General features: G+C 46.3%; 1 protein-coding gene across 1 annotated transcript in view; it reads left to right on the top strand.

The window, feature by feature from the left end:
* LOC138752521 (tyrosine-protein kinase STYK1) overlaps positions 1-24,565 on the top strand; it is a 207,328-nt gene that overhangs the window by 177,285 nt on the left and 5,478 nt on the right. The window contains exons 6-9 of the mRNA XM_069915324.1: positions 1,955-2,038; positions 13,835-14,052; positions 14,796-14,836; positions 20,537-20,633. Coding sequence (XP_069771425.1) covers positions 1,955-2,038; positions 13,835-14,052; positions 14,796-14,836; positions 20,537-20,633 — 440 coding nt within the window. The remainder of the gene's footprint in view (positions 1-1,954; positions 2,039-13,834; positions 14,053-14,795; positions 14,837-20,536; positions 20,634-24,565) is intronic.

Raw genomic sequence — 24,565 nt, 5'->3', positions numbered from 1 at the left:
TCTTCCACCAGATTTCTGAGCAAGAGTAGAACGGCATAGGAATAGTCCCTTGGGCTCACCTGTCTGTGCTGAACATGATTGAGGAAGACCTTGCTAGATGGAGGACTCTGCCCCTAACTGGTGGGCAGAGTCAACTGTGTCAGAATGAAGGTGATGCCAAGACTCCAGTATCTTTTTTTCAATCATTGCCAGTTTCGTTGGCACAGGGATTTTTTTAAAGATGTTCAACAAATATGTTAGGAGGTTCCTGTGGAACAGTTAAGTGGTGAGAATCTCCATGGAAAAGTTGACATGGGATTATAATTATTATAATTTGGGGGGGATTTAAAATTATCTGATTTCAAAAAACATTACTGGGCAGCCCAGGCAAAGTTTATCGCCCACACACTTTGGGGGAGGGGGGGACCCTCATGGAAACAAATTGGACTCCATCCAGTAGTGAGAAGATAGCAGGAATGTTGGAATACAAATAGGACACTAAATTTATTTCAAAGAAAACAAATGACCCCAAACTAAAGCACGTACTTCAGACGTGGCAAAGAATAAATCAATGCATTGATGGAAGGTGGGAATATCTTTCACCTCAAACAACTTAATACCCATGACTCTGGTAATAAAATCCTGGACACCTGGTGCCAGAAGGGGTCAAGTGTATCGAGGAATTTTACAGGCGAGCGCATCTCAAATCATTCGGTCAGTTGAGGGAGAAATAGGATTTGTCTAATAGAGCATTCTTCTGCTATTTGCTAATAAGATCTTTCTTAAGAGAAAATTGGGACCATCTATGGCCCTACCTAGATGTAGTAATGTGGAGATTCTAATTCGACAGGGGAGTGTGTGTAAATTTATCTCTAAGATATATTACATATTCCAAAGTGGGGGCCTGAAGCCGGGCTTACGCAGGTCGAGGGAGAAATGGGAGTCGGACTTGGGCACAACAATCCACGAAGAGTGGTGGCAAGACCGGTGTGTCTGGACAGCGTGACTGGAGCCATCAGTGACAGATACAGGATGGTGCAATACAATTTCTTGCTCAGTTGTACCACACACCACAAAACTTGTGTCAAGCCAGAAATTTGCGCTAGATGTGGTGTGGAGATGGGAACTTTTGTCCACTCCACTGGTAAGATCTTTCTGGGAGGACAATCTCAAAAGTGGATTTTCCACAGGATCCGGAGCTGTACTTCGAGGGAGACATTGGGGACGTGAGTTTTAGAATGTTCAAGTGCCAAATTTCAGTTGTGAAAGTCGCCTTGGCAGTACCCAGGAAGTGTACAGTGGTTTTGTGGAAGTCCGAATCCCAACTAAATACCACACGATGGAGTGTGGAAATGCAGAGTTGCATTCTCCTGGAGAAAATCATGTACAATCTAAAGAAGAAACACAATGCATTCATTAAAGTGGCAACCTTACTTGAAATATATTGACATGCAGTTTGATTAGTTTCCCCCCCCCCCCCCACTTTTGAAATAGGGGCACTGTAACAATCCATCCCAGCAGGGAAATTAATGTGGGATGTGACACAGCGACGTGTTTTTTTTCAGTCTTGTTTTGAGTTTTTTGTAACTTTCTTTTTTTAATTTAATTGTATCAATGTAATTTAATTGACTGTTTTCAGTTCTACAAAGGTGGGGAGGGGATAAATACAGCCTCTGAATATTACATGACTGTTTATTAAAAAAAAATGTGTGTGCTTTGTTTGAATTTTACGAGTCTGTGAAAATTACAATAAAATATGTTTTTAAAAAAGATTGCAGGCGGGCTGCAGGTCTCCGAGGTGGTCCAGCAGAGTCCTGCGCTCTGTACGTTTCCACCACAGGATCTGACCCCATTCAGGAATCCCTCTTGGTGTGTGCAGAAAAGAACAGCAAGGTTTTGGAGGCCAGTGGGTTGTGTGAGAATGATCTCAAATTGATTTTAATTTTGTTTTTCTTTTCTTTCCTCCCAATTACAGACTGGAACTCAGGATGGAGGAACAAAACTTAACTTTACTAAGAGAAGTGTCTGTAGCATTGCAAAACAAGTAGCATGTGGACTGGTACGTTCAACATTTAAGATTCTTTTGTTGTCATGTAATTAAAGGTGTAATAATACACAAAATTGTATTTAGTCTGCTGTAAACGGGTTTATGAGGGGAAAGTCGTGTTTGATGAATTTTTTGAAGAGGTGACCAGAAAGGTTGATGAAGGTAGAGCAGTTGATGTGGTCTATTTGGATAAGGTTCCGTATGGAAGGTTAGTGAAGAAGGTTCAATCTCTAGGGATTAATATAGAGATAGACAGATAGGTTCAGCGGTGGCTAGAAGATGGGCACCAGAGAGTCATGGTGGACAACTGTCTGTCAGGATGGAGGCCGGTGACGAGCTGTGTGTCTCAAGGATCGGTGTTGGGTTCTTTATTGTTCGTCATTTATATTGATGATTTGGTTGACAGGGTGGAAAATTTGGTGAGTAAATATGCGGGCGATACAAAAATAGGGGGAGTTATGGATAGTGAGGAAGGTTTTCATGGTCTACAGAAGGATTTGGACTGTTTGGAAAGGTGGACTGAAAGATGGCAGATGGAGGTTAATGTAGATAAGTGTGAGGTCCTTCATTTTGGGAAGAATAACCAAAATAGGATGTATGGAGTGAAGGGGAGTGCATTGAGGAATGCTGAGGAACAGAGGGATCTTGGAATAAGGGTTCATTGTTCCATGAAGGTGGATTCCCATGTCGTTAGGGTGGTGAAGAAGGCTTTTGGTATGCTGGCCTTTATAAATCAAAGCATAGAATATAGGAGCTGGGAGGTGATGTTGAAACTGTTTAAGGCATTGGTGAGGCCAAGTTTGGAATATTGTGTGCAGTTCTGGCCTCCAAATTATAGAAAGGATATCAATAGAGAGGGTGCAGAGATTTACTAAAATGTTGCCTGGATTGCAGTATCTAGAATACGGAGAAAGATTGAGTAGACTGGGACTTTATTAATTGAAGCATAGAAGGTTGAGATGGGATTTGATAGAGGTATTTAAAATTATGAAGGGAATAGGTAGAGTAGATATGAATAGGTTCTTTCCCTGAGGGTAGGGGAAATTGGAACAAGTTAAGGGTTAGGGGGAAAAACTTTAGGAGTAACATAGAGGATACTTCTTCACTTAGAGAGTGGTGGCTGTGGAATGATCAACCAGAAGAGGTAGTTGCGGCAGGGTCAATTCTGTCATTTAAGAGGAGGTTAGTGAGGGGATTGGAGGGTTATGGGCATGGGAGTGGGCAGGTGGAACTAGTGAAGTTTCACGTTAATCGGTGCAGACTAGAAGAGCCGATTTGGCCTGTTTCCAATCTGTAATTGTTATATGGTAAAGCAAAGGTTCGCCATCAGCAGAAATTTCCTGGCACCCTTTAAAGTCAGAGAAAGAGAAGCAAGAGAGAGTCCCTTTAGAGTCACTGAGTGTCTGTGGATTTGTCTCCAGTGCAGCCTATGCAGCCACACCGACCAGTCCAAACCATCGACAACCTAAGCTCCAGATCCAAACCTCTGACACGATCAGGAAACCCTCTGGCGTCCCGGTTCCATTACCTGGTGCCCCTTCAGCCAGTCTCCAGCCATGTGTGAGTCCTTTGACTACAGTTGCCAGCAGCGCGCATGGGTTCCTCACCTTGAGTTGCCAACAGCTCGCTGCCTGTGGGACCTTCAGCCTCAGACCCCCACGCTGATCAACTGCCATGTTCACCATCCTGCGTGCCATCTCCTCTGCTTCTTCTCAAACTTGGGGGGAGGGGGTATTTTCCCTGTTTTCTGGTGCCCCAAGAACTCCATGTCGCCGGAGGCACCATCATCTTGGTTCCAGACCCCGCCGTTGCAAGATTTTAAAATAATCCACTGTTGGCTCCTTGAACAGATCGTTGAAAGCCTGTATGAACTGGGCGGTAAAATTCAGCGGAGGAGCACTGTGTATCCTCTTCCCTCTCTTCCCAGATCCGCAGCATGTGAATCATTTCTGACTCTCAATATCTTGGTATTACTGTTTAATCAGTACCTAAGGAATTCCTACAGGAGAGCGAGCAAGCAAATTTTAAGGCCATTACTTGTAGGAGCAGTATTAGGCTATTCAGCCCATCGAGGCTGCTCTGCTATTTGAATCTGGGGTGATGTATTTTTCCTCTTAATCCCATTCTCCCCATAACCTTTGACATCACAACTAATCAACCACCCATCAACCTCCGCTTTAGATCTACCCAATGACGTGGCCTCCTCTGCCATCTGTGGGAATGACGCTGTTCGTAGTTGAGTGCTGCTTCATTTTGGAGTTAGAGCCCTGGTGAGTCAGAATGTGGCTGGAATGGTGGAAACCTCCCCCCTCCTCACCTTGGCCTGTAAATGATATTTGGGCCATTTCAGAGAAACTGCTTATTAGGCCCAATCCTTAAATAAATCTTCCCACAATTTGGATTATTCCAGCATATTCAACTCAAATCATAAACAGATATCATTTCCACAGATGGATGTTTCTAATTCCAGAGTATTTTATTAATTGGAAGAGAGTTCCATGCAAATTTCAAGATTCTTTTGGACAGGTGTTTGCTCTCATGAAGGCAAGAGATTCTTGTGCTAAGAAGAACACTTTCCAAAAATGCGTCACCATCTCGTGCTTCTTTTGGATGGCCCGGCGACTTGAGTGTATACAGTAACACCCCTGTTATCCGGAATTCAAGTTAGCATGGAGGTTAGCGCAATACTGTTACAACGCCAGCAACCAGGGTTCAAATCTTGCGCTGTCTGTAAGGAGTTTGTACATTCTCCTCATGTCTGCGTGGGTTTCCTTGGGTGCTCTGGATCCCTCCAACCCTTCAAAACATACCGGGGTACAAGACAATCGGATGCAAGTTGGGTAGCACAAGCTAATGGGCTGGAAGGACCTTTTACCTGTATGTCTACATTTTAAAATTTAAAAAAAATTAAATAGGTAAAAAGTACAAAAGTTATGTTTGTAAGCACTGGTTGGGTCACTCCTTCAGTCAGAGATAGAACCATGCAACCATACACAATACAGCACAGAAACAGGCTCTTTGGCCCTTCTAGTTTGTGCTGAACTATTATTCTTACTCGTCCCACTAACCTGCACCCTGACCATGGCCCTCTATACCTCTCTCCTCCATGTGCCTGTCCAAATTCTTCTTAAAAATTAAAATTGAGACCACATTCACTTCATCACTCGTTCCACACTCCCACCACTCTGTGTGAAGAGGTTCTCTCTAAATCTTTCACCCTTAACCCCCATGTCCTCTGGTTTGTATCTCACCCACTCTCAATGGAAAGAGCCTACCAACATTTACTCTGTCTAGACCCCACTTATGGTAATTTTGTAAACCTCTATCAAATCTCTCCTTATTTTTCTCCACTCCAGGGAATAAAGCCTAATTTAACCTTTCCCTGTTACCCAGTTCCTGAAGTCTGGACAACATCTGAGTAAACATTCTCTGCACTATTTCAATCTTACTGATATCTTTCCTGCAATTAGGTGACCAAAACTACACACAATACTCCAAATTTGCCCTCACCAATGTCTTATACAACTTCACCATAACATCTCAGCTCCTGTACTCAATACTTTGATTTATGAAGGCCAAAAGTTCTCTTTACAACTCTGTCCACCTGTGACGCCACTTTCATGTATCTGTATTCCCAGATCCCTCTGTTCTACCCACTCCTCAGTGCCCTACCATTCACCATGTACATCCTTTCTTAGTTTGTCCTTCCAAAATCCCACACCTCACACTTGTCTGCATTAAATTCCATCTGCCCATTTTTCAGCCCATTTTTCCAGCTGGTCCAGATACCTCTGCAAGCTTCAAAAACCTTCCTCGCTCTCCACAACACCTCAATTCTTTGTGTCTGCTAATTTGCTGATCCAATTTGCCACATTATCGTCCAGATCATTGCTATAGATGACAAACAACAATGGTCCCAGCACCAATCCCTGAGGCACACCACCAGTCAAAGGCTTCCAGTCTGGGAAGGAATCATCCACCAACACTCTCTGACTTCTCCTTTGTAGTAATGTCAAATTCAGTTCACTACCTCCCCATGAATGCTGAGCATCTGAACCTTCCTGACTCACTTCCCATATGGGACCATGTCAAAGTCCATGTAGACAACATCCACTTTCCTGGTAACCTTGAAAAACTATAAGATTGGTTAAACATGTTCTTCCATGTACAAAACCATGTTGACTTATCCTTAATCAGTTCCTGGCTATCGAAGTAGCCAATCCTTAAGAACACCTTACCGGTCTATAATTTCCATGGTTACTTTCAGAGCCTTTTTAAAAATCAGCATGAGCTCCCCTCCAATCCTCTGCCACTAGAACCATGGCTCAGAACATTTTAAATATTTCTGCCAGAGTCCCTGCAATTTCCACACTATCCTCCCTCAAGGCCCTTCAGGCCCTGTGGATGTATCTGCCTTTATTTGCTTCAAGACAGCAAGCACCTGCTCCTTTTTAATATGTGTAGGTTCCATGACCTCATTGCTTGTTTCCTTACTTCCCACATTTCTGCCTGTTACCTGAGTGAATACTGATGCAAAAAAAAACATTTAAGATCTTCCCCCATCTCTTCTGGTTCCACACAAAAATATCTTCAAGGGGACCATGTCGCGTGATCAATAACCACAAGCAGACTCGAAGCGAGTGATTAAAGGCTTTAATAACCTGAAACTTCAAACATGTCTTTACATGTTCTGGCCCAGATCCAAAGCTGGTTGGGAAGGAGGAGACCAGGGCGATCAGCCTTTATTGGGAATAAACAGGAGGAGTTACAAGGTCGGAGGCGGATCAGCCTGTACAGTGTAGTGAGGAGGTCACCTTCTGCACTACTGTGTTCCACCACAGCCCAACTTTGTTCCGTAATATACCTGTAGAAACACTTATGATTTTCCTTCACCTCGTCTACCAACCTCATGTCTTCTTCTACCCTTCCTGATTTCTTTCTTGAGGTTTTTTCTTGCATTTAATATACTCATCATATTTTATATAGCAAAGATAAAGATGCATAACCAACATTTCAGGCTTGAGCCCTTCGTCAAGGTGTGGACAACTCCAAACAAAATGAATAAAACACGTACACTTGTTGCCGACTTACAATAAGATATGCGCTTGCTGATCCTGCAGTGGTAACTCACCAAAGGAAGGTACTCCCACCATTACCACTTAGACCATCAGATATGAATACTGTTGCTCCAGAAAACAAGTCTTCCCCAAAACCCCTTTGGTAAATTTTTAACAGCTGGCTAAACTGCAACTGTTGAAAAATCAGAAGGTTTCTGGCATTCGTAAACATTTAAGAACTATTCATACAATTGGAAAAGAAAAAAAGTTTTACATTTAAACAAAACCATTCTGAACAAGCCCAATTTAATAGAGTGAGATGTGAAAGTTTGCAGACGCTGTGATTGTCGTAAAACTACGTGGAAATGCTGGGGGATCTCAGCTGGTCTTGCCATGTCCATAGGAGTTACCTTGAGGTATAAGAAAAGAAGGTGGCGGAGCAGCCCTGCAGCTGATGCGGATCCACGGGGAGAGAGGGAGTGGAGAGGCAGGGCTCCTGTAGGGTCCAGCTGCCCAGTCAATATCCATTGGCTCTGCATGGGCTTTGCACAGGGCTCATTGAGGGAGCTGATGGTGGTTTTATTTGAAATCCCGCGATCGCGGGTCTGCACCCAAGATGGCGGTCCCTATTAATCGGCAGCTGCCATGAGGGCCTGCAGGCTCTGGGGAAGTGGAGGACTGGAGCAGGGCACCAGAGGATGGGAAGATCACCCCCTCCCCCGTCTGAAGCGGAGGAGACGACCCGTGGGGATGGTGACCACAGTGGTGGACCAGTGAGGGGGCTCTGCAGCTGAGGGACCGGTTCATGCAGTGGACTGCTGGCGACTCGAGGCGAGGAACCCATGGAAGCTGTGGGCTGCTGGAGACCGCCATCAGGAGACTCATGCCCGGCTGCAGACTGGCTTGAACTGGCTGGAGGGGTATTGGAACCAGAATGCAAGGAGGCACCGAGGGTTCCTGACTCTATTGGAGGTTTGATTCTGGAGCTCATGCTGCCAATGGTTTGGACTGGACGCTGTGTGGCTCCGAAAGTGCTGGAGGTGAAGCTACGGACACTCAGTGAGCTGGAGGCGAGAGGGGCAAGACTCTTTTGCTTCTCTCTCTCTTTCTTCCCCCCCCCCCCCCCCCACCAAGAGGCACTTGGGCAATCCCTGCCAGTGGCAAATCTGTCAGCCGTGCTGCAGGCAAAAAGGAGTTTTGTGTTATATGACCTGGTTTTATTACTATAATAAATTGAATCTTGAAGAACAGGAAGGTGTCAGAATAAAGACTGGAGGATGGCATGGGTTGCAGTCCAGACCCAACAAAAGGAGTAAGTTGGATGTGTTAAGAAGAGAGGGGAGAATTGATTTTGGCTCTGTGAAGGGAGATGCCTCTGGAAGCCAAGTTCTAGTGAAAAGAATAAAGAAACTGCTTGGTGTTGAAGAAACTGTTGGGGACTAGCCCATCTCTCAGTATGAGGGAACTCCTGTTCCTTAACACTGCACTTCAGGGTTTGACCGCAGTTGTCAAAACCACTCAAAAAAAAAATTGCTGACAGCCCAACAATTCTAGTTAATCTTAAACTACCAGATTAGCGAACCACAGATATCTAGCTCTTTGCTTGGATACAATTGTAGAAATTACTCAAGGAGATATTGGCATGTACATAGGGCGTGTATGGCACATTCAGGTCATAATGTCAGCTGTCAACAGACAACCATCCTGGAGAAACTCAGCAGGTCACGCAGCATCCATCAAAAGTAAAGGGTAACCAACGTTTCGGGGCTGGGCTCGTGGTCAGCCAACGTGACCAACGTTTCGGGCCTGGGCTCATGGTCAGCCAATGTAACCAATGTTTCGGGCCTGGGCTTGTGGTCAGCCAATGTAACCAACGTTTCGGGCCTGGGCTCGTGGTCAGCCAACGTGACCAATGTTTCGGGTCTGGGCTCGAGGTCAGCCATCGTGACCAACCTTTCTGGCCTGAGCTCGTGGTCAGCCAACATTACGGGCCTGGGCTCGTGGTCAGCCAACGTAACCAACGTTTTGGGCCTGGGCTCGTGGTCAGCCAACGTGACCAACGTTTCGGGCCTGGGCTCATGGTCAGCCAACGTGACCAACGTTTCGGGCCTGGGCTCGTGGTCAGCCAACGTGACCAAAGTTTCGGGCCTGGGCTCGTGGTCAGCCAACGTGACCAACGTTTCGGGCCTGGGCTCGTGGTCAGCCAACATGACCAACGTTTTGGGCCTAGGCTCGTGGTCAGCCAACGTGACCAACATTTTGGGCCTGGGCTCGTGGTCAGCCAACGTGACCAAAGTTTCGGGCCTGGGCTCATGGTCAGCCAACGTGACCAACGTTTCGTGCCTGGGCTCGTGGTCAGCCAACGTAATCAACGTTTCGGGCCTGGGCTCGTGGTCAGCCAACGTGACCAACATTTCAGGCCTGGGCTCATGGTCAGCCAACGTGACCAATGTTTCGGGCCTGGGCTCGTGGTCAGCCAACGTGACCAAAGTTTCGGGCCTGGCCTCGTGGTCAGCCAACATGACCAATGTTTTGGGCCTGGGCTCGTGGTCAGCCGACGTAACCAACATTTCGGGCCTGGGCTCGTGGTCAGCCAACGTGACCAACGTTTCTGGCCTGGGCTCGTGGTCAGCCAACATGACCAACGTTTTGGGCCTGGGCTCGTGGTCAGCCAACGTGACCAACGTTTCTGGCCTGGGCTCGTGGTCAGCCAATGTGACCAATGTTTTGGGCCTGGGCATGTGGTCAGCCAACGTAACCAACGTTTTGGGCCTGGGCTCGTGGTCAGCCAACGTGACCAACGTTTTTTGCCTGGGCATGTGGTCAGCCAACGTAACCAATGTTTCGGGCCTGGGCTCGTGGTCAGCCAAAGTGACCAATGTTTCGGGGCTGGGCTCGTGGTCAGCCAAAGTGACCAACGTTTCGGGCCTGGGCTCGTGGTCAGCCAACGTGACCAACGTTTCGGGCCTGGGCTCGTGGTCAGACAATGTGACCAACGTTTCGGGCCTGGGCTCGTGGTCAGCCAACGTAACCAACGTATCGGGCCTGGGCTCGTGATCAGCCAACATGACCAACGTTTCGGGCCTGGGCTCGTGGTCAGCCAACGTGACCAACATTTTGGGCCTGGGCTCGTGGTCAGCCAACGTGACCAAAGTTTCGGGCCTGGGCTCGTGGTCAGCCAACGTGACCAACGTTTCGGTCCTGGGCTCGTGGTCAGCCAACATGACCAACATTTCGGGCCTGGGCTCGTGGTCAGTCAACGTGACCAAAGTTTCGGGCCTGGGCTCGTGGTCAGCCAACGTAACCAATGTTTCGGGCCTGGGCTCGTGGTCAGCCAACATGACCAACGTTTCGGGCCTGGGCTCGTGGTCAGCCAACGTGACCAACAGTTTGGGCCTGGGCTCGTGGTCAGTCAACGTGACCAAAGTTTCGGGCCTGGGCTCGTGGTCAGCCAACGTAACCAATGTTTCGGGCCTGGGCTCGTGGTCAGCCAACATGACCAACGTTTCGGGCCTGGGCTCGTGGTCAGCCAACGTGACCAACAGTTTGGGCCTGGGCTCGTGGTCAGCTAACGTGACCAAAGTTTCAGGCCTGGGCTCGTGGTCAGCCAACGTGACCAACGTTTCGGGCCTGGGCTCGTGGTCAGCCAACATGACCAATGTTTCGGGCCTGGGCTCGTGGTCAGCCAACGTGACCAACATTTTGGGCCTGGGCTCGTGGTCAGCCAACGTGACCAAAGTATCGGGCCTGGGCTCATGGTCAGCCAACGTGACCAACGTTTCGTGCCTGGGCTCGTGGTCAGCCAACGTGACCAACGTTTCGGACCTGGGCTCGTGGTCAGGAATGGTGCTTTCTGGATGATGCGTGACCTGCTAAGCTTCTCCAGTACTTTTGTGCACTGCAATTGACCCCCAGCATTTTCTGATTATTTTTGTTTGACTCATAACTTCCATTTGCCAGGTTTTAGAAAACCCCTGTGTGGTCGTCTGCTCGGTATCAACAAGGCAGACCTATCAATTGGGCTGAAGAAAGGATCAACTGCTGGTCTGTTTAAAAATGATCACTTGTCCATTGCTGCAATTTTTCTCTTATCAGAAGATTTGAGGAGAGCCTCTCCCATAAATAAACATCCACTCCATCATTCTTAACTCACCTTCAACCACACGGCTGTGCAGGCATTGTTCTGAAGCTCCTCTGTTTTAATTCAGCTAATCTGTAAGACAATCTGCCCTTGCTCAGGGTGTCGGCAACACTCTGATCTGCCGTGTAACATTTCAATTTGAAGTCTTCGAACATGAAGTCTTGATTGGTTTAACCCATTCAAGGATGGTTATTCCCGAACTTTTGAGTTTTTGAAGATTCTGCGCTTCTGTGATTCGTTGATTGACCGCACGGTTAACATAGCAGATACAGCGACCGGGGTTTGAATCTGATGCTGTCTTTAAGGAGTTTGTGCGTTCTCCCTGTGTCTGTGTGGGTTTCCTTCTACCCTTGAAAATATACCGGGGGGGGGGGGGTGTAGGTCAATTGGGTGTAAAATGGAGGCACGGGCTAATGGGTCGAAAGGGCCTGTTACCGTGCTGTATGTCTAAATGTAAACATTTTAAATTGAACGCATTTCAAATGCCTGTTATAGTGGGTTCATGATCGAGTGAATATTCTTGGCTGTGTCCACTATTTCCATTTTATCTTCCCAATAACCCAATGTTTCTGTCTCCAAAGTTGTTCAGTTTCACTAGGGAAGCCTGTGTAATGTGCCTGTGTTTTCCCTGTCTAATGTGCAGTGGTAATGAATAAATTGTCTGAGGGGAGGAAGCTCACAGTGGCTGTATCTCACGGAAGGCTTGTTTAAGTTCGAGGTTTGGTTCTTCAAATGTGATTTCCATTAAGGTACTAAAGCAGAATCAATTTGTACATAATGCTTTATTCACGGTCTAAAAATCTGAATTCCTGAGCTGGGGTCGAAAGGGTTGCCTTGACTTGATTGATTCAAGGAACTTGGCATAAAATCAGTGGAAGCTGAGGTGAAAATTGTTCTTCGATCTTAATTCCTTTTTTGTTAAAAAAAAAATATGCATGTTGCACTGGACAATGAAGATTTTGATTCACAAACATTTTTGGGTGTATTTTGTGGAGTTTGAGCTGCTGATGTCGAAAATCACCTTTAAACAATTTCCTATCATATCTTTTTTTTTAGATGCAACTTATTTTTGTAATTTCCTATCATATTTTAAGTCCTCTTCAAGTATACAAAAGCATGTCATTGAAAATTCATTTTCTCCATTCGCACTTCGACTTCTTCCCTGCGGATCTTGGTGCCGTCAGTGACGAACACGGTGAAAGGTTTAATCAGGACATTGTGACCATGGAAAAGTGGTATCAGGGCAACTGGAATCCATCGATGCCGGCCGACTATTCTTGGACACTGACATGAGAGGCATCAGATGCTGAGTACAAGTGAAAATCAGAGGCAAAACATTTTTAGATCAGTTGAATGAGCGCAATTGTGTCAGCATCACGATGCGATTAAACGTACTAAATTCAATAAAAGTTCATTTAATGTTTCACCAACTTCCTACGTGATACGGGAAATTTGAAATTATTTTTGTGTTCAGCTTGAAGTTGTCTATCATAAGCTCTAATTTTTTTTTCAGGAAACAAACATTTTGGTGAAAAAAAATTTGTGGTCCAAGGTCATTGGTGTTCCAGTTCTCTCCACTGAGCTTGTGGCCAGGGAGTTGTTCAGGGTAGGTGCAGGCCTGCACTGCTTCCCTTGCAGACTTCCCTGCCCATGCAGAGGGATCATTTCATCCTGGCTTCCTGATTCCTCTGCTTTGAAGCATCTTCATCCCTTAATATTTCCCTCTTCTGATGTTCACCTCATTCAAAATTTCTCAATCTTCTTCAACTACAAAAGTCCATAATGTTCACCTCATGTACATATTTACAGACTATTAAGAAGAATTTAACCCTCCACAAATCATTATCTTTTTGATCTGCAATAGTCCTTATTGTCCACACACTCATTTGTCCAGCAGTGTACACTGACTCTCAATTTGGATAAGACCATTGTGGATTTCAGTAGGACTCATGACGACCATCCTCCACTACACATTGGTAACTCTGTAGTGGACAGAGTGGACTTGGTTCTCTCCATAAGTAGTGACCTATTGTGGAGACATCTCCTCATTTGTCGGGAAGGTGCAGACTGAAGCTACCAGCCACTCTACAAGAGCTCCACCACAGTGTGGTATGGATAATGCACAGGACCATAAGGATGGCAGAGAGGATCACTTTTTCTCCCCTCCCTCCCCGCGGAGAACTTGGACGTGTTTTGGCTGGTGCGGAGGATAAAGATTGACAGGGCTGATTTCTAGGATTTACTTTGCCTTTCAAGATGCCGCCTTCCAAACATATATGTGGGGAGGCATAGTTTATTGAAGCCATGGCATTTAAATCACTGGTGAATCTTAAACTCATTCCAGAATTTGCTGGCATGGGGGTTTCTGAGACAAAGCTTCTGTGTGTTATTTTCTTTCATAACTTGATCATTCTGATCTCACTGAAACAATCCAGCTTTAACCTCGTCATTGGCAGGTGGATATTCTGGCTCTTGGTGCCGTCCACGGATTAACTGTTATTCAGTTTGTCAGCAGAATCACCATTCTGTTTTTGCTAAAGCCTAGTTGAGTAAGGCCTCGAACATTGTGTATCCAGAACTCTATTCAGAATGTGTATCCATTTTGAACAGGACTATCTGACGACAGAACATCACCTAATCCACGGGGATGTTGCAGCCCGGAATATTTTGATCCACAACGATCTGACTGCTAAACTGGCTGGCCTGGGCCTGGCCTTTGATGTTTATAAGACTGGAACTCTGTCATCCCACAAAGCAGCCCAGGTTCCGATTAAATGGCTTGCACCCGAGAGGATCATGAAACTGCCGATCACCGAGAGGAGTGACACGTGAGTATGTGCAAGCTCCCAAGAGGAATGGAAGCGAGGGTTCAATGGGATCCAAAACTCTATGTGCCATATAGTGGGAATGGGGACTGTAAAAAGGCAGAATGTGAGTGGGAAATTATAATGCAGGGTCAAAAAATCTCTCCTTTTCGACCTGTTGCCATTTGTCGAGTAATTCATATGCAGGTATACGCAGCACGGTCCAAGATGAACCAGTGATGGATTGCAATATGCTGTTTATGTTGGTGGATAAGATGGTATTGAATCTTTAAAATGTCAGCCCAAAACCAGGGGTCATCTTGTACGCCAATTTTAACAGCAAAGTCTCGGCACTGCCCAGCGGGATCCATCTGCCCAGTCCAACAGCTGTCGTATCTGGACAGGCTTTAAACAGCCTGTTAAAGGAGCCGACGGTGGTTTCTTTTAAAAGAAGCTGATGAAATTTAAATTTTTACTGGGTAATTTGTTTTTAAAATATTGTGACAGCATCCGCTGGTCAGCGGTAAGCGCCAGATTTGGGGGAGTCAAGCGAGTATAGCTCAAAGCCTATATTGTAAGTAGAAATTTGGGGGATCGTCCTGTTCAGAGTCGTCTTGCATGCCAACATATGCAGTAACATTGGTTAAAATTTCTAACTCTTTGCTTGATTTGAGTTTATTTTTAAGTGCCACCTTGGAACACACTGACCAAGTGCCAATACCAGATTGATCTTATAAGAAATAAAAACATATTTTTTTAATTTTCAGGTGGTCATTTGGGATTCTTGTGTATGAAATAGTAACTCTAGGTAGGTTATATCACAGACTAATTAACTACATCTATTCTTAATTCATCTTTCTTTGTAATGTTATTGATGTATTCTAATACATTTTATTTTGTTACCACAGTTTGAAGGACTCAATCTTAATCCTTTTGCAAGTATTTGGAAGTGTAACAACTGCAAATTGTGTTCGTGCCTCCTATTTTCTCAGGGGGACACCTGGAAAATTATGATGCTGGTTTGAAATTGGTTTTGTGCAGCTGGTGAAAACTAATGAATGCATAATTGCCAATGGAAACCATTTTGCAGTTACACTAATCTTATCAACTCTTGACTTCAATCAGAAATGTATAAAATTACATTAACTGCAGTATTGTTGCTTGGAACCTAGTTAAACTCCTATTATTTAGAATTCAAGCAACTGGCAAATCAGTTCCGAAAATAAATAGATAAAAAGTATGGAAGTTTAAAATTAACGTTCCTCACCGTTAGTTCGCCAATCACATACATGCAATCTCAAGCAAATGGAAAATTCACTTACTGGCATCTATCAATATAGGTGCCGGTTACCAGTGGTTTTACTGTTGTCTTCAGTTCTGGTCACCTCATAACTGGAAGCATTTGGAGAGGGTGCAGAGAAGATTTACCAGGATGTTGCCTGGATCGAAAAACGTCTTGTGAGGCAAGGTTGACAGAGCTGGGGCTTTTCCCTTTGGAGCAAAAAAGGATGAGAGGTGATTTAATAGAGGTCTACAAGATTGAGAGGCATAGATATGGTGGATAGCCAGCACCATTCTTTCGCTAATGCAAACCTCAGATGTCTGTACAAGGTGAGGAAAGGTCATGGGTGTTTTTATTTCCTCTTTCCCCACCCCCCCAAACACAGTAGTGGGTGCCTGGAATGCATTACTGGAGTGGGGATGAAGACAATAGGAACCACTGTGCTCTGAGACAGGGACACTGATGCAAGAAAAAAATGAGGGTTATGGCGTGAGGTAAAGGTTAAAGTTAAAAGGTTCCATTATTGTTACTCTTTAGAATGTAATTGTGGTGTGATCAATAACCACAAGAAGACATGAAGTGAATCATTAAAGGCTTTAATATCCAGAAACGTCAGGCATGGCTCTACATGCTGCTGGCCCTGATCCAAGGCTGGTATGGAGGGAGGAGATTAGAGTTTTCAGTCTTTATTGAGAATCTATGGCGAGGAGTTATAGGGTTGGAAGTGGGTCAGCTTGTACCATGTAGTGAGGTCACACCTGCACTATCGTGTTCCACCACATTCACCCTCCTTTTGAGATAAAGTTCAGTGGGGTGAAGTGGATCAGTGCCCATTGTTCACAGATTCAGTCACTGCGATCGCTGTAGTACTGGTTGCGTCATCAGCTCCTGATGGTTCAATTCGTGGTTGTAGAGGTGATGGAGGCGGAGGCTGGAGGGGTACTGGTGGTTCAAGTGGTCATTTGTCTGGATGGTAGAATGGACCAGCTGGTTGCTGACAAGGGCTTCTGGGTGCCCCTCCTCGAACCAGGTCCTGGACGGACACAGTGTCTTCCCGCCCATCTGAGTATTATACTTGGGTGTACTGGGGGTTTGACTGCAGAAGATGCACTTCCTCGACCAGTGGGTTCATCTTGTGGGTCCTAACGTGTCTGTGGAGAAGCACCAGCATTGGGGTTGTCAGCCAGACCAGCAGTGTGGTTCCCAATGTCGACATCCATGGGGCGACATTTGTAGTGGTACAGAATAGGGATGTGATGGTGTGTAGCACCTCCGGAAGGACTTCTTGCCATTAGGAGATGAACATCCCTTTTGATTTGAGGGTCAAGAGGATTGCCCTCCAGATGGTGCCATTCTCCCTTTCCACCTACCCGTTCCCGTGGGGGTTGTAGCTGGTGATCCTGCTTGTGGCCATGCCCTTGGACAGAAAATATTGGTGCAACTCCTCACTCATGAATGAGGAACCCCGATCACTGCATGTAACTGGAGTATCCGAACGAGGTGAAGAGGTTGTGGGGGGACTTTAATGACTGTGGACATGGTCATATCCAGGCAGGGAATGGCAAATGGGAAACATGAGTACTTGTCCATGATCTTCAGGAAGTACACTTCGTCGATGGGAGGGGCACCTTGCTGGGACATTCAAAGGGGAGAGTGGCCTTGATCAGCTAAGCTTTCTCTGGCTGGTAGAAGTGCGGCTTGCACTCTACACAGACCAAGTAGTTACGGGTTAGCTCCCTGGTCTCCTCCACACATTAGGGGAGGTTGCAGGCCCTCACGAAGTGGTAGAACCTGATGACTCCGGGGTGGCAGAGGCTATCGTAAAGGGACTGGAAGCCTGTGCCCTGGAGCAGGTTTCCTGGGACCTCAGCTTGAGCTTCCCAGGCTGGTACAAGATCTCATAATTGCAGGTGAAAAGTTCAATTCTCCACCTCATGATCTTGTCATTTTTAATCTTCCCCCACTGTTTATTGTTAAACATAAATGCGACAGCTCTCTGGTCTCTCAGCTGGGTGAACAGCCTGCCCACTAGATAGTGCCTTCAGTAGCACACAGCCTCCACTCTAGCCTGTGCCTCCTATTGATGGCCGAGAGCATGAATTCATGGCACTGGAGGGTCCGGGAAAGGAATGCTCTCCACTTGGAAAGGAATGGATTCATCAATGGCATGTATCACCACCTTTGCAATCTCATCCTTAATGCCCTCAAAGGCCTTACGGGCCTCCGCTGAGGAGGGGAAACGTGGTGTCTTCACTAGTGGGTGGGCCTTTTCCACGTAATTGGGATCCATGGGCATAATAAGAGAACTCCAGGCCCCTTTACAAGGCCTTGAGGCTTTGGGGCAATGGAAGTTCCAGCAGGGGGAGTGTTCTCAGGGTTGGGAGAATGACGCCATGCTCCACCAATGCTACATTTTTTTCTGGTTGTACATTAAGTTCAGGTCGTTAGAGGTGGCCAGGAACTTCTGCCAGGGAATGTCATTGGACCGGGCCCGGGTGTATAAATCTTTCAATGCTCCCTGTGCCGAAGAGGCAGCCCGTGGTGTGACCGTTTACCTCTATGTCCATCATAGAGCATGCCAGTTGGTGTGGCCTGTTCTGGTCCAGCTCGATGGTGGCCAGAGTTAGCTCGTTGCCGGAGTTGCTGTGGCTGTAGTGTTCAAATGGCTGCTGCCAAGATGGCTGTCCCCATGGATCACGCGCGGTGGAGTCCAGAAGAGAGGCTAGATGTGACTTCATCCCGTGACATCTTCTCCTGTTTCCACTGTTTGGTCCTCAGCCACCAGAATGGGGTCAATCCAAGATGGCGACGTGGGTCATGGTCCACTTGTGGCGCATTGGAAGAAGGTTTAGAATGGAAAACCTTGACGCAGTGCCCCTTCCTCGCATTTCGGACAGGTTGTGCTACAGGCCGGACAGTACTTTCTCGGGTGCTTGGTCTGGCTGCAGTAGTTGCACTTTGTGCGCTTGGCAGCGGCAGCAGTCAGGGTTCCCGAGTCCCAAGATGGCGGCACCCAAGCTCCCCACCTGGTGGCTGTGTGGTTCACAGCATAAGCTTCTGTTTTCTTCTGGGCTTTCTCCAGCGATCAAGCCATCTGCACAACTTCTTGTGGGGTCACTCTTGGATGTGATTGGAACAGAAGCCAGCCACCAGCCCATCATGTATAAGCTCCTCTTGGTAGACCACCGTGTTCACATTCACGCATCCACAGGCTCGTCCCAGCTCCCTCATGGCCCTCACAAAGTCGTCGATGGACTCACCGGGGGCCTGGCATCAGGTGACCAGCTGGTAACGTGCATACATAGAGTTCAAGGGAGCACCATTTTGCTGCCACAGCCGGGCCATCGCACCATCGTACTTTTCACATTCCTTATTATTTGATAAGCTTGGTGGCCCACTGATGAAAGAGCAGATCGTACTTGTCTACATCTGCGAAGATCTCGTGGCGTCTCATGTTGGCCTTTAAGCAGTGCAGCACATATCAAACTTGATGGAGGCCTCCGGATCCCTAGGGTCGGTCTCCAGCTTTTCCACTCCGATTGCCTTGTCCATGCCAAATACTCTGGATTGTGGCGCGATCAATGACCACAAGCAGATTTAATTTGCTTTCACAGTCATTAAAGTCCCCCCACAACCTCTTCACCTTGTTCAGATACTCCAGTTACATGCAGTGATCGGGTCTCCTCATTTATGAGTGAGGAGTTGCACCAATATTTTCTGTACAACGGCATGGCCATAAGCAGGACCACCAGCTACAACCCCCACGGGAACGGGTAGGTGGAAAGGGAGAATGGCACCATCTGGAGGGCAATCCTCGGCCCTCAAATCAATGAATGATTAAAGGCTTTAATATCCAGAAACATCAGGCATGTTTCTACATGCTATTGGCCTGGATCCAACCCTGGTATGGAGGGAGGAGACAAGGGTTATCAGCCTTTATTGGGAATCTATGGGGAGGGGTTACAGTCTAGTGAGGTCACACCTGCACTCCCATGTTCCACCAGAGTAACATACATGAAACTCTAACTTTTTCTACCGTAAGGAAGACAGAGAGTTCCCACTTTCCCAGCGCCCCTCACAGAACAAAGTGGCGAATCTCTGTAGGGAAGGGTTGGTCTGTTCAGCAGAACTTTGTGGGTCAAGTGACCTGTACTATGCTGGAATGTTCTACAGTGCCCTCCAAAATGTTTGGGACAATGACGTTTTCCCCCCTTTATTTGTCCCTGTGCTCCAGTTTTAAATTTGTAATTCAACAATTCACGTGCAATTAAAGTGCACATCCCAGATTTTATTCTTACATTTTGGTTTGACCGTGAAGAAATTACAGCACTTTTTAGACATTTTTCTTCATTTCAGGGCACCATAATATTTGGGCCATTTGGCTTCACAGGTGTTTGCGAGTAATCGGGTCTGTTTAATTGCTTCTTTGGTGCAGGTATAAGAGAGCTCGGCTTGTGTCTACACTTTTCCTCACCTTTGGAGTCTGTAGTTGCAATTTTTTACTATGATGACCACAGCTGTGCCAAACAAAGTCAAAGAGGCTGAAAAACAAGAATAAAACAGTAAGAGGCATCGCTCAAGTCATAGGATGACCAAAATCAACTGTCTGGAACATCATTAAGAAGAAAGAGCATACTAGTGAGCTCAGTAATCACAAAGGGACTGGTCGGCCAAGGAAGACCGCCACTGCTGATGGCAGAAGAATTCTCATCGTAATGAAGAAAAATCCCAAACGTGTGTCTGACAGATCAGAACCACTCTTCAGGGGGCAGGTGTGGACGTGTCAATGACTACTGTCCGCTGAAGACTTCATGAGCAGAAATACAGAGGCTACTCAGTACTCGCAAACACCCGTGGAGCCAAATATCCCAAACATGGTGCCCTGTAATGAGGGGACGATGTATAAAAAGTGCTGTAATTTCGACATGGTCAAAACCAAAGGTATACAAGTAACCTTGAATAAAATCTGGAATGGCTAAGTGAATGATTTGATTACAATTTTAAAAGTGTCGAGCACAGGGAAAAATAAAGGAATAAAGTGTCTTTGTCCCAAACATTATGGAGGGCACTGTATATTCGATGCTTTCTTTATGCACCCCCCCCCCCCTCAAAGTAATGTTCACTCAAAGTAGAGGTTTGGCCCGAGTATTTTCACAGAGTCCATCATTTTCCTGCTCTTGTGCTTCCATCGTGTGCACTTCATGCTCTGGCCACTTTATTCTGCAGGTTCTCCGCCATATCCGGAGTTTCACCCCCTCGAAGTTTTCCCGAAGCTGCAGAGAAATTATAGAATGCCCAAACCATTCAACCACAGCAACGCACTGTAAGTACATTCCCACGCACCAAGTGTTTTCATAATAAATGTTCCAGTCCGTTGTGTTGGGAATAGACGGCTTGAGGCAATTCTCACACTTCAAGTTCTCACCAACGCCCCAAAACTCTCAAATCCTCTGTTAACCTCCCTTTAAAAACGTCCATTTGAAACCTAGCATTGGAGGGGAGAGTTTCAAAAGATCCTGGTGTGCACACATGAGCATGGCTCTCAGTTTGGTACCGAGGTGGACGAAACACATTTTCGATGAACACTATTGACCAAGTTGGTAACGGTTGGTGTGACGTGTTAAGATTACGTCCTGTTGTTCTAAATTCCACACAGGAATAATTTCTCACCCAATCAAGCCGCTTTTTGTATTTTCTTTAGATTATTTCCCCCCCGCTCGCTCCAAGCACTAAGCAAAATGATTCCTGGCTGTAGTTATCTGCTATGCTGGGTTTTTTTTACACTATTTTAGATAAGAACTGGCTTTGAGGTCGTGCTGTGGGTTGTCCACTTCAGCAGGCAGGAGGACAGTGTTCCAATCGGGCTGCAATTGTTGGCCAATAGACGTACCAGTGGTTCCCAAACTGGCAGATGGCTGATGGAGGATGCACAGGGTGAGTATGGGGAAAGTCCTCCAAAGGGAGTGACGATGAAGTGGGTGCTGCGTAGTTTCCAATTCAGGACCAGGCAGAGGGAGTGACGATGAAGTGGGCGCTGCGGTGTTTCCAACTCAGGACAAGTCAGAGGGAGTGACGATGAAGTGGGCGCTGCAGTGTTTCCAACTCAGGACAAGTCAGAGGGAGTGATGATGAAGTGGGCGCTGCGGTGTTTCCAACTCCGGACCAGGCAGAGGGAGTGACGATGAAATGGGCGCTGCGGTGTTTCCAACTCGGGACCACCTCCAACTTTCTCAGTTTTGAAGTAAGCCACTTCTGATTCCTGAGCCTCAAAGTCATGTGATTTGACAGCACAGAAGGAGGTTGTTCAGTGCATCTCTTCTCTATTGGCCACAGGAGGGAGCCATTCAATTAGTGTCGCAACCTGAATGAGCAGACTGCACAAAATGAACCAGCTCTCCATTCATTTAGGATTCTTGGTGGTGACACTACAGTCGGTGCCTGAGCATTCAACATTTTATGAACTTCTCCCAGTCGATTTTCTCTTCACACACTCTGCAATCTCTCTGCTTTCCTATTTCTGCACCCCCCCCCCCCCAACACTTCCACAGTTACCATCAGACTCAGAGCCAACCCCACACTCGCAAAATAATGTTGCCTTAGCTCTTTTCTAACCGATCTCTCTGTAACTGTACTGGCTTTTTAATTGCTGTACAGTGTATGGGTTGACTGACTGGACAGCTTACAAAACAAACTTTGGCATACATAACAATACATTTGAACTTCAAGTCCAGTTTACTGTAATCTGATTGTACAAGTATAACCCGACAAAACAGTGTTCTCTAGTCCTCAGTGCAAAACACGCAGACAGACATAACACACATACTAACAATAGATATACAGGGAAAGTATTCATCCCCCAGCCAAACAAATAAGTAAATAAATTTTGTTTTGTAAATGAGAGTCTCTGAGGGTGAGTGTGAGCCGCCCAGCCAAACAAATAAGTAAATAAATTTTGTTTTGTAAATGAGAGTCTCTGAGGGTGAGTGCGAGCCGTTCCTTTGGTCGTTCAGCATTCTCACTGCCCGTGGGAAGAAGCTGTCCCTCACCCTGGTGGGGCTGGCTCTGATGCTCCTGCATCTCTATCCCAATGGGAGCAGCTGAAAGATCCTGTGTGCGGGGTGCAGACAATGATCCCGGTAGCTTATGTCGATGCGGGGGAAGCCAGACTCCATTGATCCTCTCTGCCACTTTTATCATCCTGTGGATTGACCTCCAATCCATTTCTCTGCAGCAACTGTACCTCCCTGTGATGCAGCCGGCCAGGACGCTCTCGATAGATCTCCTCTAATGATGGCCGCTAGTCTTGTCCACTTCAGTCTTCACAGGAAGTTCAGTCACTGCTGTGTCTTCCTGACATGTGAGGAGATGTGTGTCCATGATAGGTCACTAGTTAAGTGAACTCCAAGGAACTTGGTGCTCTCCACTCTCTCCATTAAAGAGTTGATGATGTGTAGTAGAGGGTGATCGTTCCTGGTCCTTCTGACCATCTCCTTCGTCTTGTCCACATTGAGATGCCTGTTGTTGGTCTGACACCACTTCACAAGATTTTCTGGTCCTTCTGACCATCTCCTTCGTCTTGTCCTCATTGAGATGCCTGTTGTTGGTCTGACACCACTTCACAAGATTTTCTGGTCCTTCTGACCATCTCCTTCGTCTTGTCCTCATTGAGATGCCTGTTGTTGGTCTGACACCACTTCACAAGATTTTCTGGTCCTTCTGACCATCTCCTTCGTCTTGTCCTCATTGAGATGCCTGTTGTTGGTCTGACACCACTTCACAAGATTTTCTGGTCCTTCTGACCATCTCCTTCGTCTTGTCCACATTGAGATGCCTGTTGTTGGTCTGACACCACTTCACAAGATTTTCTGGTCCTTCTGACCATCTCCTTCGTCTTGTCCACATTGAGATGCCTGTTGTTGGTCTGACACCACTTCACAAGATTTTCTGGTCCTTCTGACCATCTCCTTCGTCTTGTCCACATTGAGATGCCTGTTGTTGGTCTGACACCACTTCACAAGATTTTCTGGTCCTTCTGACCATCTCCTTCGTCTTGTCCTCATTGAGATGCCTGTTGTTGGTCTGACACCACTTCACAAGATTTTCTGGTCCTTCTGACCATCTCCTTCGTCTTGTCCTCATTGAGATGCCTGTTGTTGGTCTGACACCACTTCACAAGATTTTCTGGTCCTTCTGACCATCTCCTTCGTCTTGTCCTCATTGAGATGCCTGTTGTTGGTCTGACACCACTTCACAAGATTTTCTGGTCCTTCTGACCATCTCCTTCGTCTTGTCCTCATTGAGATGCCTGTTGTTGGTCTGACACCACTTCACAAGATTTTCTGGTCCTTCTGACCATCTCCTTCGTCTTGTCCTCATTGAGATGCCTGTTGTTGGTCTGACACCACTTCACAAGATTTTCTGGTCCTTCTGACCATCTCCTTCGTCTTGTCCACATTGAGATGCCTGTTGTTGGTCTGACACCACTTCACAAGATTTTCTGGTCCTTCTGACCATCTCCTTCGTCTTGTCCTCATTGAGATGCCTGTTGTTGGTCTGACACCACTTCACAAGATTTTCTGGTCCTTCTGACCATCTCCTTCGTCTTGTCCACATTGAGATGCCTGTTGTTGGTCTGACACCACTTCACAAGATTTTCTGGTCCTTCTGACCATCTCCTTCGTCTTGTCCTCATTGAGATGCCTGTTGTTGGTCTGACACCACTTCACAAGATTTTCCACTTCTTTGTAGTCCAATTCATTGCTGTTGCTGATGAGGTCAACTTGGATCATTAAACTCAGCAAATAGTTGCCCTTGCACTAAAACGGCTGGAAACACCCAGCAGGTCAGGCAGCATCTGCAAAGAGAGAAACTGTCTTTCCCTTGAACCATTAACCTGTTGCCCTCTCTCCAGATGCTGCCTGACCTAATGAGTGTTTCCAGCATTATAGTTTTCATTTCACATTTCCAGCCCTTGCTATTTTTTTAAATTTCATTCACAAATGCAGGAGATGGCTAACCCAGTGCTCCCCAGCCCAGAACATTGTACTTATACTGGCCAGGAACGAGGTGTGGGTATCATTTCAATGATTCTAGAAAAGTGTATACTGAATATATTGGAGTGACTGCAATGTATTTGTGTACTTGTGAAGAAGTTTTGAGAATTTATGCTCTGATTGAGTGAGGAAAATAAAACCGATTTTAAAAATGAAAACTGGTTTAAAAGCTGAGAAGCAAAAATGTCTGATGTTATGGCCA

The sequence above is a fragment of the Narcine bancroftii genome, chromosome 2, assembly GCF_036971445.1.
Source record: "Narcine bancroftii isolate sNarBan1 chromosome 2, sNarBan1.hap1, whole genome shotgun sequence".
Lineage (NCBI taxonomy): Eukaryota > Metazoa > Chordata > Chondrichthyes > Torpediniformes > Narcinidae > Narcine > Narcine bancroftii.
This window is presented reverse-complemented; position numbering and strand designations above follow the sequence as displayed.